The following is a 19,279-nucleotide window of genomic DNA, read 5'->3' on the forward strand; positions in this document are numbered from 1 at the left end:
CATACATATGTATGTACAAAGTGTTTTAAATTTCTTTATTTACTATACTGTAAACGTAATTGCTGCAATATAATTCAATAAAATTCTTTTTGTTTGGTTTATTAAGTATTTATAGCTTTATAAGACCGAAAAAACATTTTCATTAAAATGGAACACAATTTCATAAATACTGGCTAACTGGGAAATCGTGTTGCATAAACAATGTGAATGTTTCTTGTTCTTACCAATAAAGTCATAATACGAGTGTAAAGTCCATCCGTTAGAAGATTCATATTGATGTACTCATAGGTTTTTATCCAAAAAAAAAAAAACTAACTGCATCATAGTTTGGGGATATTTTTTTTTATTAATCATCATTACATACCCGTATTTTCATTTTCATCATTTGAAGAGTTGAAGGAGTATGCGTCGCGCCGTCTTTTGTTTTCGAAAAAGCACGCTAATATGCCGCTTGCTTCTGCTTAATTAAAACGATAAATATTCATACGAACGTAGATACATATTCGTACATATTTACATCAGGGATGGTAAAGTTGATGGAGACTCGATGAGTCCAGGAGTTATAAAGAAAAACGTTATTAAAAGTACGTTTTTTTATATAAATTCGTATAAAAATTTAAACACCTGTGTTTTACCACATAAATTGAAATTGATTCAACTGTGTTCTGTTTTCTATTTGCTTAAATGTCACATATGAGAAACATATTGGATATATTAGGGGTATTCACACGGTCTACTATTTAGTCATATTGCCATAATGTCCTAATATATAATGATAGTTTAATCAAATTTTTGTTGTGTTAACAACAAAAAAGTTCTAAACTAATAAGAGTATTTGAACTATGTTTATTGTTTTGTCATAAAATAATACTTTTTTTGTTTAAAACACAACAACAACTATTATTATATAATAGGACATTATGACTAATAGCAGACCGTGTGAATACCCGAATTATGTATGTGGTAAATTTCATTAAAATCGAAGATGGTTAATCCGACTGCTGTCGGAGAGAGTTTAGGTGTCCTGATATCATTTTCTTTTTGAATTTTTAACACCGCGATCTTTGATATTGTTTACATTGAAATATATACTCTGAAAATTGACCTTTAACCTTTTGGAAGTAAACAATTTTATTCACACCATTTTAAGGACAATGTCTTTGCCTTTAAAATGGAATCAAAAATTATGGTGGACTTTGAGTAGTTTCAAAGTTATGGGCAATTATGTGTATATAATTTTAGAAAATTTTAACAAATTTTTCAATTTTCAAATCGCGATATTTTTCAAATGGAAATTTTCTCCGATGAAATAGTCATAGATTTGAGGAACCCTTTGAATCCGTAATATGTGTGGTAAAATTCATTAAAATCTATGACGTCAAATCCGAAAATAGCAGTTTTCTGTCCGTTTTGATATGGATTCTCCCAATTTTAAAATTTTCACATGTTGCTCACAAAATTAAACTGATTGTTTGAATTAGTAAAAAACAACTTCACGGGAAGTTGTTTTACTGATTGTTCAAAAAGTACAATTTTTAATGCTGAATGGTACAATTTTTAAATTCCATTTGCCATCCCTGATTTACATATATGGGTGTGTATGTACATATGTAGGTACATATGTATATACTTATTTATTTTTATTTTTCTTATAAAATTCGTGATTTTTTTGTTTGTTTTTGCTGTACTCTTGCGTTTTGCTCGCGTCTCGATCTTGGCGTAGTTGTTGGTTTTGTTACTTGGGAATATCCCAAAACCGCAAAGAAATAAAACCCAAACAAGATAGATTTGAATTATTCTCTTATTATTTATTAACTATAAACTGAGTTTGTGGACAGGGATGCCAAGTCTGATTTAAAATCGATTGACATTTAGTAACAATGTTTATTATGTTCGTACCATCAATAAATACATTGCCTTTGCAAACGACATGGATATCCAATGGATTTGAAATGATTCTCTAGATTGATATTTATCGATTTAAATATAAATAAACTGACTTTATAGGTTATTAGTTAACATTTAAATATATGCACAATAATTTATATAGACAATATTAATTTATTTATTTTATTTTTTATTTAAAATTTATAGACATGTGTAAATGTGATCTAATATCTTGTTTGCTTTAGGTAGGGTATTCACGAAAACAAGAGATAAACAAAACAATCAATGTAAAAATAAAACAACAATAATCCATTTCCAAAGCTTGAAACAAAAATGAGGGCTATCAGTCTGTTTGTGTGTCTGATCGTCTGTTTGAGACGTACATATTTGCAAGTTGTATTGTGATCAGCGTTGCCGCTTTGGTCCAATTGGACCAAAATTGGTAGTTTGAAGTTAACAAATTGACTTTTGGTAGTTTGGTTTGTTTGTTCCGATATTTGTCGTATTTTGGTAGGCTACGATATTTCTGAATACATAAGTATTTTTAAGAACAAAATAATTGAAATAATAACGAAAAAACTACTTATGTTAAGCCAAAATAATAAAACTACATATTTGCAAAATATGAAGATAGCATTTTCATAAATATTTAGTTTAGTCAGTTAAATGTGTATTTATTTAGTAGTGTTGAGTTCAAAGAATGCCACAGCGCTCTCAAAACTTTTATTTTCTAATAATATGTGTTAAACTCTGCTTCAATATTTCAGTTTCATCTGACACTTTAAATATCCAATTATGGAAATTAGGACGCGTAATTTATTTCTATATGAAACTTATTTGTGTTGAATTTTTTCGGGATACCAACACTTTTAGGAGTTTTATGCTCGTTTAAGTAATTTTCGGAAGGTGGACTTATATGGGAGCTATGGTCAATTATGAATTTAATTTTTAGGTGTAATTTATTTGTAAAACTGTTATTTAATATCTATATAAATCAAGCATTTATGACGGATAATGTCTTATTTCTGGAGGACATTTATATGGGGGCTATATGAAATACATGGACAACCAGCCAGGCAGACGTACGAAGGACATCGTTAAATCGACTCAAAAATAAAATCTGGAAACTGAACGATTTTAACATATTTATGATTTTAACATAATTTTATAGCAGCAATAATATAATTATATAGTTAACTATTAATTTTTAAACGAATCCATATATCATTTCTCAAATATTTTAAATTTGGTAGGTTTTGGTAGGCTTTGGTAGTTTTTAATTAGAAATTTGGTAGGAAAAATATTTTATGAGTGGCAACGCTGATTGTGATCTAAAAGATGAGTAACAAATTTTGCTGGCTGAAAATTATTAATAAGCAGCAGAAAGAGATGAGAGTTTTTGAAAAAAAGAAACAATATTTTACGAGATCTGTATTTATAAATAAACGATGTGTTGAGCTCATTTTAGTTTACTTCCAGACGTGAAAGTATCAATTATATAAAAGCAAGTGTTCATTAGATTAGATATTTTTGAATATAAACGAGTTTTGTATTTTACGATAATTTTTTACTTAGTTGAAAACAAAATAATATTTACTAAAATAATTGTGTTTAATTTTAACATGGCTAAAAATATAAAAAATCACCAAATCTGTATTGTGGTAATTACGCTATTAGTCATGCCCACTAGCTGGGCCCAAAGGCCTTCATTTGCTGGCAGTCGTCCTACAAATGGTTTAAATCAAAAAGATAAATATCATTCAACCACTCCCTCGAATACAGATATACAAAACCGTTTTGGTAGTGCAGATGTTCCCACCATTTCAAATCAAATACCATTTGGACAACCACAGAAACCTCCAGTAGGTTATCCCGTAGTGTTACCGGAATCTGTATACACAGCCTTGACACAACATAGACCATCATCTAACAACAATGTGGGTACTTCTGTGGTATTTGAGGATCGTTTCGGAGAAGAAAACATCAATACCAACATCAACACTAATACCAATACCATATCATCATCCTCATCTTCGTCGTCATCAAATTCTTCACCGTCTACAACTCAACGAGTGCCTTTAGATGCCCATGGTGATCAATTGTTGATCGACCAATTAAATCGGATTCCCATAGATAAGAGACCATTTTGGTTTATTAACTATCAAGCAATAGAGGCACAACGCAATGGTTCTGGCAACAATTTCGCTGGAGCTCAGAGTTCCAGAGGTTCCTTTTTTGGCTAAATGAGAACCTTCAAACACCAATCGCCATAGTCATAAGTCTACTTTAAGTATATATTGTAAAATAAACTCAACTGAATTTATATATTTTTAATATAAATATTGAAAAAAAAAAACATCGCACTCTACTGAGAATCTATTAATTGGGTTTACTTATTATAAAGACAAAAATTACCAGTATAAAAAAATACCCTAACCTTTGATTAATTTCTTATCGCTTCTTCAATCCCTCTTACAAATTCATTTTGCTGTATAAACTGGAAATTAAAAAGTAATAGTGTTATATTCGGCTGTGCCGAATTTTATAGATTGATTAATACCTTAATACCTTAAAATCTTAAATTACTTTTGTCGAAATTTATGTTAATATCATTATACATACATACTAGCTGATCCGGCAAACGTTGTTCTGCCATACAAATTATTTCTAGTGAATATTTTGGTTGTTAAATAAAAAATAACGAATGTAGTCTACACTGAGGGAAAAATGACGTTGCAAAATCGACAACTGTTGATTTCATTTTGACACCATACGGTGTCACTTTTTTTGACACCGTACGTTTACAATTTGTAAACAAACGGGTACGAATCGACAACGCAATGTTGTTAAATTATTCGCCGACGCATCTCAACATGAGTTGCCGACAAGTTATTGTCAAAGTGTTGCGGCGAAACTCTTTGCTCTCCTTTGTTTTTATAAGTGAGTTTTAATTTTATTTACATTAAACAAATGAAAATATTTAAAAACGAAAATATAAAAGAAAGTATAATTTTGTTTAATAGTGAATTTGTGTTGATGCAGATAAAGATCCAGGCAGTGTAAGAAATGAGAAGATCACCGAATCCTGTGACGACATACAACTCCAAAAATTCCTGGAAACAATAAACATTCCTTCAGATTTTGTACATATAAAAGGAAAGTAGAGCTATGTATATACAGTAGCCCAAGAGAGTCTACATACAGGAAAAATTATTATGATACTTTAATTTAAAGCAGTTTTTTAGTTTTTTTATGAGATATATAATAATAAATTTCTTATGTCGATTTTAGCAAAAAAAATTTAAATAACGCCCAAAAGTTCACCGTTATTAGAGTTATTGATTCTGAGTAAAATAACGAAAAATTTATTCTCGGTCACGCCTACTTTTGGGTGGGCGGGACTATTAAGTTTCATAATATTTTGAACATTAAAGCCAAAAAAACCAAAAAAAAATTTCGTTATTTGACTCAGAATCAAAAAATTTAATAACGGTGAAATTTTGGAAGTGATAGGAAATGTTGCTAAACCCGACTTAAGTGATGTTGTTTTAATTTTTTTTAGTGTGAATTTATTTTTTAACAAATATATTTCACTACTTTTAACTTACAAATACAGCTTACAATTACACAGAAAAAAATAGTAACAGTTATTAAGTAATTGAAAAAAAATTGTTTGAAATATGATTTAAATATTCAATAATTTTTTAATTCAATATGTTTTTTTTAATACTCATATCAACAATTTCTTATAGATATTTATAAACAATTTTAGTTGTTTAAATTCAATAGGAATATTATATTGAAAGTAACAAAAATAAATATGTCAAGGAAATAAAAATTAAAGAAAAATATGTATACACATTTTTATGTTTCATAAGAAATATGTTTTCTCTTGTAAATTATAAAGGAATTGGAGTATTCTAGATGGTAAGTTGAATCTGCAACTATAATATTGCAATAGACAAAAAATGGACACCGATTTTATATACAAAACTTTTTTTAACAGGATTTCAGTGGACTCTTTTCATCATCAAATGCGTCAAGTGTAGAAGAAACTCATATAATAACAATACTGGAAGAATCTGTATAACCACTCGTGAAAGGGGATATTGGTCATATAACTGGTTAAGCTGGTGAGAAAATGGTAATATATGCGTGATTTAACTTTATGTATGTATATTTTCAATTTACATATGTTATTATTACAATAAATTGTAAATTTGCTTATAATAATAAAAAAAAACAATTAAAACCATATATTTGCATTTTTAATTAATAGAAGAAAAATCTATTGCAGATATATATATAATTAACTAGTAACAATATAATTATTCAATGTTACAAACCTATTGTTAAAATTTTACTGTTGACTATTAACAAATTTATTGTTTAATTTCACAAACTCGTTGTTAAAATTTATTGTTGAGAGTTAACAATTTTAAATAACAAAAATATTTTTTGTATCTACAAAATCGGTTGTTGGTGCCTTTTCAATTAAAAAATAATTGTATTGACGAATATGATAATTAATATGACAACTGATTTGTCGTAATTTTTTTCTGTGTACATACTTTATTGGGCTACTGTATGTAATTACACTATACAACAAAATCAAATTTTTTCCAAAATTACAAGGTCCGACCAATAAATTTTGATAGAGGAGACAAAAAAAGACACGTGTATCGGCGTTTTGAAAGTTTACATCTGAATTTCATTTGAGGGCGGGTTAAAGTTTCCCAACTCTGGCACATTCTTATTGTTAATCTTCATAAGAAACCATATGATCCTTACATTTTAGGTATAAAATGTGTTCCGCAAAGTTATGTAAAATGTTACGGAGAATATTTTTGTAGAATATGTTAACCCTCTAAACACTCAAGGAATAGGTCTTTTTTGTCCTTCTTTTAAAAAAGTGCAAAAATCACCATTAAAACAGGGATTTAAACTGTTCTGCAAAAAAAATATACGTGAAATTTTACTATAAGTCCCTGAATACATCAAAACGGAAAATTCAACCGGAAAGTCAGAAAAAAGACATAACAAAAGAGAGCATAGGGGTAATTTCGCATTTATTAAGAATTTTATTTTAAAGAACATTTTAGGTATAAAATGTATTTGTATTTAGCAAATTTATGTAGAATGTTAAGAAGAATATTTTTGTAGAATATGTTAACCCTCTAAATCACTAAGGCATGGGTCCTTTTTGTCCTTCTTTTAAAAAAAACAAACACCATTAAAACAGGGATTTAAGGGATTAAACTGTTCCGCAAAAATATGATCCGTGAAATTTTACTATAAGTCAGAAATAAGACAAATCTCTATCATATTGTCTATTGTCTATATTAATGACTTTGTAATCCAGATATACCATATACAAAAATAGCTTAAAAATCGAGGAAGTCATATTTTTTTTTGCTTTTTTGTGGTCCGATTTTACCGAATTTAATTAACAACCTGAGCATTACTATTGCGGATATACATATGTATTTACCATCAATCATGTATGTAAGTTATTTGGGTGCTTCGGAAAGTTAATTTCAACATACAGACGGACATGGCTATATCGACTGAGCTATATACAATTATCCAGAATATATATATTTTATGGGGTCGCAAATGAAAAATGTAAAAATTTCAAACGGAATGACAAACTCATGTTGAAGTGTATAATAATAATGAATTTTTTTTAATAAACTGTGTGATATAAAAATAACTTTTTGCTAAATTATCATTATTTTCTAAAGAGGAACCCGTTTATATGTACATACATATGTATTTATATATGTACAGTGAATGTCACTTAAAATCGTACACCATCGTAGTCAAATTTTATTCATTAGTTTTAGAAAGTTGATGTTTTGGAAATATTTTAAAATGCTATTTTTATATTGTGTGTGCTATTACCTATTAGAAAATTGGGTATAATTTTAATTGCCCTTATCCACAAATAAAAAAATTGGGTAAGACTGTCAGTGCCCAGAATATCAACGTTTCATTTAAAATCGTAAAGGCACTAAAAAATAGCTAATGATACCCTACAAAGTATTAGGATTATTTAATATTAACATTTTTTTTAATTTTTAAAGTTTTAATTATAATTTAATATAATTATACGAATTTAAGTGAAATATGAATTTTGTGATGTTCTTTAATTTTCATCAATATTTTTTTTAACGAATTGAGGTTTTGTTAACTTTTTTGTTGAAATACATATTTTTTGTTCCAATTAATAAAATGACTTTTAATTTTTTATATAATCACCTATTATTGCCTGTATAATTTCATAATATTTAAAAAAAAAATATGTTGTACGATTTTGAGTGACACTCACTGTATCTATATTCGATGCAAAATTTGAGAGCAATACGATAACGGGATTTTACTAAAAGTTTGACAGTTGCGTAAAAAGCACCAGTTTTTTTATTATAAATATTATTATTTCAAAATAAGTAATATATTTTGTATTGAATTTATAATTTACTTATGTATGTGGAATATATCGTATCCAAATATTTGTACTAAAAATTTGTGTTAAAAAAATTTGGCTCATGAATTGTTTTCCAAATTTTTTTTGTTTATACAATCTGGATACGCTTTCTGGATATTAATGGTTGGCTATTATAAGTTTGTCATTACGTTTGAAATTTACACATTTTAATAAGCGACCCCAAAAAAGTGTTTTCAATCTTTATCTTTAAATATAATTTGATGAAGCCTTCTTGTTTTTTATTCGATATAAGTATTATATGTATGTATATACATTAGAGTGACAGCCGATTTTTTTTTAGATTTCGAAGAGTGCCGGGTGTAATATTGTGACACTAGGCCTAAAAGTTAAATTCTGAAAATTTGAGCCATATCGAACAACGATTTCTGGACGCGCATCGAGGTCAAAGTTCAGATATATGCAAAATTTTACTATTTATATGGAATAAATATGTGAAACTCGTTAACTTTCCACATTGTTTTCTAGAAATATGTAGATTTATTTATATTAATGAATATTACATTAAAAAAAAACACAAAAAAAAAGAAAAAAACAAAATACGCAAAGCAATGAAACCAACACACATCAAAACATATGTTTTGTTGCTTTTTTGTCATGAAATTTTCAGAGGTTGTCTCGGGATGTTGCTCATATCTCCGTTATTTATGGACGGATTTTGCTGATTTTAAATAGCAAAGGTGGAGGGTATAAAAACAAAAAACTAAGTATAAACAAACATTTTTTTGTACAATTTTTAATTTACAAGGTAAATTTTTTCGAAAAAGTTTAATAACTTTTGCAAATATAAACCGATTTTAACAAGTAATGCCTCATTTTTGTCTATATAAAATAATCATTAAACACTGTGCAAAAAACTAGGTTTCCACAGAAAAAAATTAAAATAACTATTGTTGAATTTGAAAAATTACAAAAAAAAAAAAATAAAAAAATGCGAAACTTTTTATAAAAACATACATGTACATAATTTCATGAAATATTCAGACATTTATGAAGGATTAATTCGATGCCGCTCCATAAAATATGTGAGTTAGAGGTACTATAGTACTATTACTTTTATACAAATACTCAAAAAGAATCAGAAATATATTTTTAACCGTTCATAACTTTTCGATTTTTATGACTAAAAATACATATTAAAGCTTAAAGTCCCACCTATTCAACAAATGACCAAAATTTTCCACTGTGCAGTGGTTTAGAAAGTTTTTTTTTGGAAATAATTAGGTATCTTTGGAACTATTGGAGATATTGTTACGTGGTTTTAGCTGAGGTGTTTTCAAGTTGATTTACATTTGTTCTGCTTCTTAGCGATAATGAGGGCCAGTGCGTAGCCCCTCAAATTGAGACCCTAGGTGACCAACTTTGGTGGGCAATGCACTGAACCCCATTAGCGCTAGAATGCTAATCAGCTGCAAATCAACTCAGCTTCAACCATGTGAAGTTTCGTAATAATATCTGCAAATAGTTCCCGAGATACATAATTATTTCCAAAAAAAAAAGTTTCTAAACCACTGTGCATCAATATAATACGGAAGTGGACTCTTTTGCCTAATCTATAAACTAAAACATCTTATAAATATAAAAATAAAAAAACATCAGAATTCGTATTTAATTCGTTTTCTCTTAAGATTTATTAACTTTTGTATAATTGTTTTTTTTTATATTTCTATGTGTTGATTTGGATATTTGGATGGCTAGGATATTTTATTTTTGTGTTATGAACACAAACAAGCAGACTAATGTAACAAATTGATTAATTACTCGTATCTTTGGTATTGCTTTTTCACCAAACACTTAAACGTTGCTTTACCAGGCTTGATACTGGGCAGTGTAAGCGAAAGGTTGGTTCAGGAAGAAGTATTGTTTAGATTGGGCCGTGTAAGGCAGCGCGACGGGGAGGGCTGCAGCAGCAACAACAGGTGCTGGAGCAACTACCAAGCGTTGGGACTTTTGTGATTTCTTCTTTTGGACTAAACGAGATGCAATGTTTTTCTTGTTGGATTTTCTGCGGTTGTTAAGTCTTGAGACCTGTTCTTCCTTTGCTGGATCCACTGTCTCTTCTTCAGCGGGTTGGAATTCTTCAGCATCGGGATTGGGAGCAAATTCTTCGGGATCCTCTTCTGAAGGCAACTGATCGGCAGGAGTTTCATCGAGTTCGGGTGGGCCATAGGTCTCATCGGGTGGTCCATATACTTCATCGGGTTGGTTTCCCTCTTCGAAGGCAACTTCTGGTTTCAATTCATCAGCAGAAGGATAAGGTGTTACAGCTTCTTGTCTAGCTAAAACACGTTTCTGCTGTACTGCTGAGCGTTGTCTCAGTGGTTGTAATTTTCTCACAGCCTGTCGTTGGCGATTTCTAGCTGGCTCAGCCGAGCAGGCTACAATAGCCAAGACCAAGATAACCAATGAAATCTTTTTAAATTGTGCCATTATAATTCTTTAGAAGTTTGTATATTGCTGCCTACGCTGCTTCTAATCGTTTACTGATATGATTTCTAAAAATTCTTCTTTATTTTATACGAATATACTAAACATTATTTATCGTAAGCAGTTTTTTAAGGGAATTTTAAATAAAAATTTATTTTTTTTGGAATTTCTTTTTTGCATACACATATGTATAAATGTTTAATTTGTCCATGTACAACTAGATGTATATATGTGTGTCTAAACATCTCCATATATACATATACAACATACATGTATCTATAGTATGACACATACACAAATACATATTCGTACATACAAACATGATTAATAAACAAAAATTAATTATGCTATTAAATTATGTGGTGCGACACTTTGCTTTGGCTGTCATGCCACTGGAATATTAATGAGAGTTACAAATTATAGTTCACAGAAGCAGGTGGAAATGACGCTGCTTAAGACTTGCTTTGTACAAATACCGCTAAAGCTTCCAATAGAAATTAACATACATACATACATACATACATACATACATACATACATACATACATACATACATACATACATACATACATACATACATACATACATACATACATACATACATACATACATACATACATACATACATACATACATACATACATACATACATACATACATACATACATACATACATACATACATACATACATACATACATACATACATACATACATACATACATACATACATACATACATACATACATACATACATACATACATACATACATACATACATACATACATACATACATACATACATACATACATACATACATACATACATACATACATACATACATACATACATACATACATACATACATACATACATACATACATACATACATACATACATACATACATACATACATACATACATACATACATACATACATACATACATACATACATACATACATACATACATACATACATACATACATACATACATACATACATACATACATACATACATACATACATACATACATACATACATACATACATACATACATACATACATACATACATACATACATACATACATACATACATACATACATACATACATACATACATACATACATACATACATACATACATACATACATACATACATACATACATACATACATACATACATACATACATACATACATACATACATACATACATACATACATACATACATACATACATACATACATACATACATACATACATACATACATACATACATACATACATACATACATACATACATACATACATACATACATACATACATACATACATACATACATACATACATACATACATACATACATACATACATACATACATACATACATACATACATACATACATACATACATACATACATACATACATACATACATACATACATACATACATACATACATACATACATACATACATACATACATACATACATACATACATACATACATACATACATACATACATACATACATACATACATACATACATACATACATACATACATACATACATACATACATACATACATACATACATACATACATACATACATACATACATACATACATACATACATACATACATACATACATACATACATACATACATACATACATACATACATACATACATACATACATACATACATACATACATACATACATACATACATACATACATACATACATACATACATACATACATACATACATACATACATACATACATACATACATACATACATACATACATACATACATACATACATACATACATACATACATACATACATACATACATACATACATACATACATACATACATACATACATACATACATACATACATACATACATACATACATACATACATACATACATACATACATACATACATACATACATACATACATACATACATACATACATACATACATACATACATACATACATACATACATACATACATACATACATACATACATACATACATACATACATACATACATACATACATACATACATACATACATACATACATACATACATACATACATACATACATACATACATACATACATACATACATACATACATACATACATACATACATACATACATACATACATACATACATACATACATACATACATACATACATACATACATACATACATACATACATACATACATACATACATACATACATACATACATACATACATACATACATACATACATACATACATACATACATACATACATACATACATACATACATACATACATACATACATACATACATACATACATACATACATACATACATACATACATACATACATACATACATACATACATACATACATACATACATACATACATACATACATACATACATACATACATACATACATACATACATACATACATACATACATACATACATACATACATACATACATACATACATACATACATACATACATACATACATACATACATACATACATACATACATACATACATACATACATACATACATACATACATACATACATACATACATACATACATACATACATACATACATACATACATACATACATACATACATACATACATACATACATACATACATACATACATACATACATACATACATACATACATACATACATACATACATACATACATACATACATACATACATACATACATACATACATACATACATACATACATACATACATACATACATACATACATACATACATACATACATACATACATACATACATACATACATACATACATACATACATACATACATACATACATACATACATACATACATACATACATACATACATACATACATACATACATACATACATACATACATACATACATACATACATACATACATACATACATACATACATACATACATACATACATACATACATACATACATACATACATACATACATACATACATACATACATACATACATACATACATACATACATACATACATACATACATACATACATACATACATACATACATACATACATACATACATACATACATACATACATACATACATACATACATACATACATACATACATACATACATACATACATACATACATACATACATACATACATACATACATACATACATACATACATACATACATACATACATACATACATACATACATACATACATACATACATACATACATACATACATACATACATACATACATACATACATACATACATACATACATACATACATACATACATACATACATACATACATACATACATACATACATACATACATACATACATACATACATACATACATACATACATACATACATACATACATACATACATACATACATACATACATACATACATACATACATACATACATACATACATACATACATACATACATACATACATACATACATACATACATACATACATACATACATACATACATACATACATACATACATACATACATACATACATACATACATACATACATACATACATACATACATACATACATACATACATACATACATACATACATACATACATACATACATACATACATACATACATACATACATACATACATACATACATACATACATACATACATACATACATACATACATACATACATACATACATACATACATACATACATACATACATACATACATACATACATACATACATACATACATACATACATACATACATACATACATACATACATACATACATACATACATACATACATACATACATACATACATACATACATACATACATACATACATACATACATACATACATACATACATACATACATACATACATACATACATACATACATACATACATACATACATACATACATACATACATACATACATACATACATACATACATACATACATACATACATACATACATACATACATACATACATACATACATACATACATACATACATACATACATACATACATACATACATACATACATACATACATACATACATACATACATACATACATACATACATACATACATACATACATACATACATACATACATACATACATACATACATACATACATACATACATACATACATACATACATACATACATACATACATACATACATACATACATACATACATACATACATACATACATACATACATACATACATACATACATACATACATACATACATACATACATACATACATACATACATACATACATACATACATACATACATACATACATACATACATACATACATACATACATACATACATACATACATACATACATACATACATACATACATACATACATACATACATACATACATACATACATACATACATACATACATACATACATACATACATACATACATACATACATACATACATACATACATACATACATACATACATACATACATACATACATACATACATACATACATACATACATACATACATACATACATACATACATACATACATACATACATACATACATACATACATACATACATACATACATACATACATACATACATACATACATACATACATACATACATACATACATACATACATACATACATACATACATACATACATACATACATACATACATACATACATACATACATACATACATACATACATACATACATACATACATACATACATACATACATACATACATACATACATACATACATACATACATACATACATACATACATACATACATACATACATACATACATACATACATACATACATACATACATACATACATACATACATACATACATACATACATACATACATACATACATACATACATACATACATACATACATACATACATACATACATACATACATACATACATACATACATACATACATACATACATACATACATACATACATACATACATACATACATACATACATACATACATACATACATACATACATACATACATACATACATACATACATACATACATACATACATACATACATACATACATACATACATACATACATACATACATACATACATACATACATACATACATACATACATACATACATACATACATACATACATACATACATACATACATACATACATACATACATACATACATACATACATACATACATACATACATACATACATACATACATACATACATACATACATACATACATACATACATACATACATACATACATACATACATACATACATACATACATACATACATACATACATACATACATACATACATACATACATACATACATACATACATACATACATACATACATACATACATACATACATACATACATACATACATACATACATACATACATACATACATACATACATACATACATACATACATAAGGACTTTGAGCGAAAATTCAATTTGTATGCGAATTTTGAAACAATTCGCTGCGGTCAAAATAATAGCACCAGATCTTTCTTAAATGTTTTTGTTTCCTTACGACTTTTTGTTATATTTGGCCATCTATTTTTAATACTTTCTTTTATTTATATCTGAGCATGATTTTACCACATATCGAATATATGAATCGAATGTTATAGTAGGAAAACCACGATCAAACCATAGTTTTATAAGCTATGTTTTTTATTCAATCCACAGATCCTGACATCAAACAATTGTATTTGTTTAATTAATTGAGCAAAAAGGGGTTTGCTACTTGTATGTTAATGAATAGTAATGCGACTTTGGAAATTTTATAGGAACAGTGGGCCAACCGTATTGTGATTAAAGGCGATATAGCGGTTTCGCAACATATTTTGATTGAAACTCAATGTCATTTAATGCCGTTTTGTAATATCTATAAATATTTATGTCCAGAAATCATAATCAAATTATAATCTGATGGCTATTTTTTAAAAAACACAAATATTCTATATTTTTCCGCAATATTTTGACTGCGCAAAATCTGGTTATTGTTTAAAAATACCGTTATAATTGATTGAAATATGAATATTTCTTATAGAAGAAATGGATATCAATTAACGATTTTATATCATATTTAATTAAAATTACTGTAGAAATAAAAATATATACCATGTTAATTGCTTTAAGGATCCGTGATGCTATTATTTTGACCGGCACTGTATAAAGAATTGTCTACCGAGCCCTTGATATTTTAATATGTTCAACCAAATACTTATTTATAGTCACGTAGAGCCCATCAGAAATAAAATTCAAAGTTAAACATTTAACAATTGTTAAATAATAGTAATAATTTGTGCTAAAGTTAAATAGCTTCCAAATACGATTTACTAAATGCTACTACTACTACTAGGTTGCTTACCTACTAAATGTAACCAAAATTTATTTGTCATTGACACTTGTTGGCAAAATAGCAAACTAGCGAACAACATAAGTATAAACAAATTTAATTTAATGTCAAAACAATCAATGACTAGAGGTAATTCAACATTGTAGTATAAAAGGCAAATAATTTAACCACTACAACATCACATCACTTACAACTGACAACTAGAAAAGAACAACGGCAACAGAAGCAGAAGCAGAACTAGCAAACGGTGAAAATAATAATCATTAACATGGCCAAGTTTTACACAAGTGTTGCAATTATTGCCATTGCATTGGCTTTGGTAACTGCAGAACCTCCAAGCTTTAGGCAATCGAAACGTTTCGGCAACTTGAAAATACAAAACAACAGGAAATCATTTGCTCGCCAAGAACAGACACCAGAGGTAGCACCCTCCGCGGCACCTTATGCACCAGCCGGTGTGACTCCAGAAATTCCCTTTAATTTACCAACCGAAACTGAAGCACCTGCAGCAGAACCCGATCAAACTTACGGTCCACCAGAACAGACACCCGATGAAACTTATGGTCCACCAGAGCAGACCCCCGATGAAACTTATGGACCACCAGAGCCAACCCCCGATCAAACGTATGGCCCCCCAGAAACCGAAGACAGCCCTGCAATTACTGAACCAGATAATACATACGGCCCACCTACAACCGATGACCAACCTGCCATCGAAGAACCAGAAGCCGAGGAAATTCCCCAGTCGGAAAGCAATTTAGTTTCAGAAAATCTTATTCAACCCAGAAATAAGAATATTCGTCAACGTTCACGATCTGCTCCATTACGTTCTCGTTCCACAGCTCAACGCTCTCGTTCAGCTGCTTTGCGACAGCGCAGTGTACCTGTGAATCCACGCTCAAATACTGTGGAAATTATTCATTCAGAACCGGTTCTTATTTACACTTTGCACTAGAAAAAGTGTTGTAACATTTCCATTTACATTCAAATAATTGCAAAACCAAATATTACGAGTATCCTCATTATTTACGAATTGTTAAGTTTTCCATTTATGTTGTTTATTTTATTACAATATCTGTTATTGATTAGAAAATAAATAAAGATCATTTAAAAGACCAACAAATGTCTATTTCATCTATTTTAATTTTATTTGGACTCGTACGTAATAATTGTTATACAATGTCGTGGCTATTGTAGATTACTCGACCTCTCTCATGTGAATTTTAAAGAAACTTGATTCTGGTTTTATAGTATTCAATGCTCCCATGTGAATACTATATGCAATCTTAAAGGACACAATTATTAAAATTGTCTTTAATATGTTAAGAAAATATATCTTTGTTTTTGTTATGGTATTCAATGCTGTTTTAAAATACATACATACGAAGGCAACTTGTTAACTATAAATCCCAAGCTGGTCACAAATAACATCTGTTTACTGTTTACTGATGTCATGACAGAAACATTTTTAATTAATATTTTAAATTTAGATATTCCTATGATTTAATGACTTAAAAATAAACCACAATAAAAATATAAATATACTTTAATACTCGTAGCTTGTATAAAACGAAAACAAAATCGTCATACTAAATATTTACCTTGCACTACAAACGTTATGTTATTCTACGGTAATACTAACGATTCGTAAATTTTATGCAGTTTAAAACTTCCTTTAGATACAGTTCAATAAATGACAAATTTGAACTCTGAAAGTATTTTTTCATTGTTTATCTCTTTCCTTGAATTAGTTACAGTAATATCGTACCTTAAATTTTGTTCTATCTGTATTTGGGGGAAAAAATAACTAAAATCATTTTTTAATTAAAATATTTCATAAAACTAATGTAAGTATTCAATTATCATGATAATATTATTTAATAAGTGACATTCAAATGGAAATGGATGGATAAAGTCAGTTG

The 19,279-nt window shown here is 28.4% G+C and overlaps 3 protein-coding genes across 3 annotated transcripts; 2 read left to right on the forward strand and 1 right to left on the reverse strand.

Moving 5' to 3' along the window:
* The first annotated feature begins 3,379 nt into the window (after positions 1 to 3,379).
* Positions 3,380 to 5,768, forward strand: LOC135955221 (uncharacterized). The gene has a single exon (XM_065505548.1). It carries the CDS (start codon positions 3,510 to 3,512, stop codon positions 4,128 to 4,130), a length of 621 nt encoding a protein of 206 aa, XP_065361620.1. The 5' UTR covers positions 3,380 to 3,509; the 3' UTR covers positions 4,131 to 5,768.
* A 4,430-nt stretch (positions 5,769 to 10,198) lies between these two features.
* LOC135955275 (uncharacterized) lies at positions 10,199 to 10,836 on the reverse strand. The gene has a single exon (XM_065505612.1). It carries the CDS (start codon positions 10,820 to 10,822, stop codon positions 10,199 to 10,201), a length of 624 nt encoding a protein of 207 aa, XP_065361684.1. The 5' UTR covers positions 10,823 to 10,836.
* A 6,662-nt stretch (positions 10,837 to 17,498) lies between these two features.
* LOC135956015 (fibrous sheath CABYR-binding protein-like) lies at positions 17,499 to 18,312 on the forward strand. The gene has a single exon (XM_065506476.1). It carries the CDS (start codon positions 17,626 to 17,628, stop codon positions 18,310 to 18,312), a length of 687 nt encoding a protein of 228 aa, XP_065362548.1. The 5' UTR covers positions 17,499 to 17,625.
* Positions 18,313 to 19,279: the final 967 nt, after the last annotated feature.

This window comes from Calliphora vicina, chromosome 3 (assembly GCF_958450345.1).
Source record: "Calliphora vicina chromosome 3, idCalVici1.1, whole genome shotgun sequence".
Taxonomy (NCBI): Eukaryota; Metazoa; Arthropoda; class Insecta; order Diptera; family Calliphoridae; genus Calliphora; species Calliphora vicina.

Coding starts and splice junctions, on each gene's coding strand:
- LOC135955221 (XM_065505548.1), top strand. CDS start 3,510: ATGGCTAAAAATATAAAAAATCACCAAATCTGTATTGTGGTAATTACG.
- LOC135955275 (XM_065505612.1), bottom strand. CDS start 10,822: ATGGCACAATTTAAAAAGATTTCATTGGTTATCTTGGTCTTGGCTATT.
- LOC135956015 (XM_065506476.1), top strand. CDS start 17,626: ATGGCCAAGTTTTACACAAGTGTTGCAATTATTGCCATTGCATTGGCT.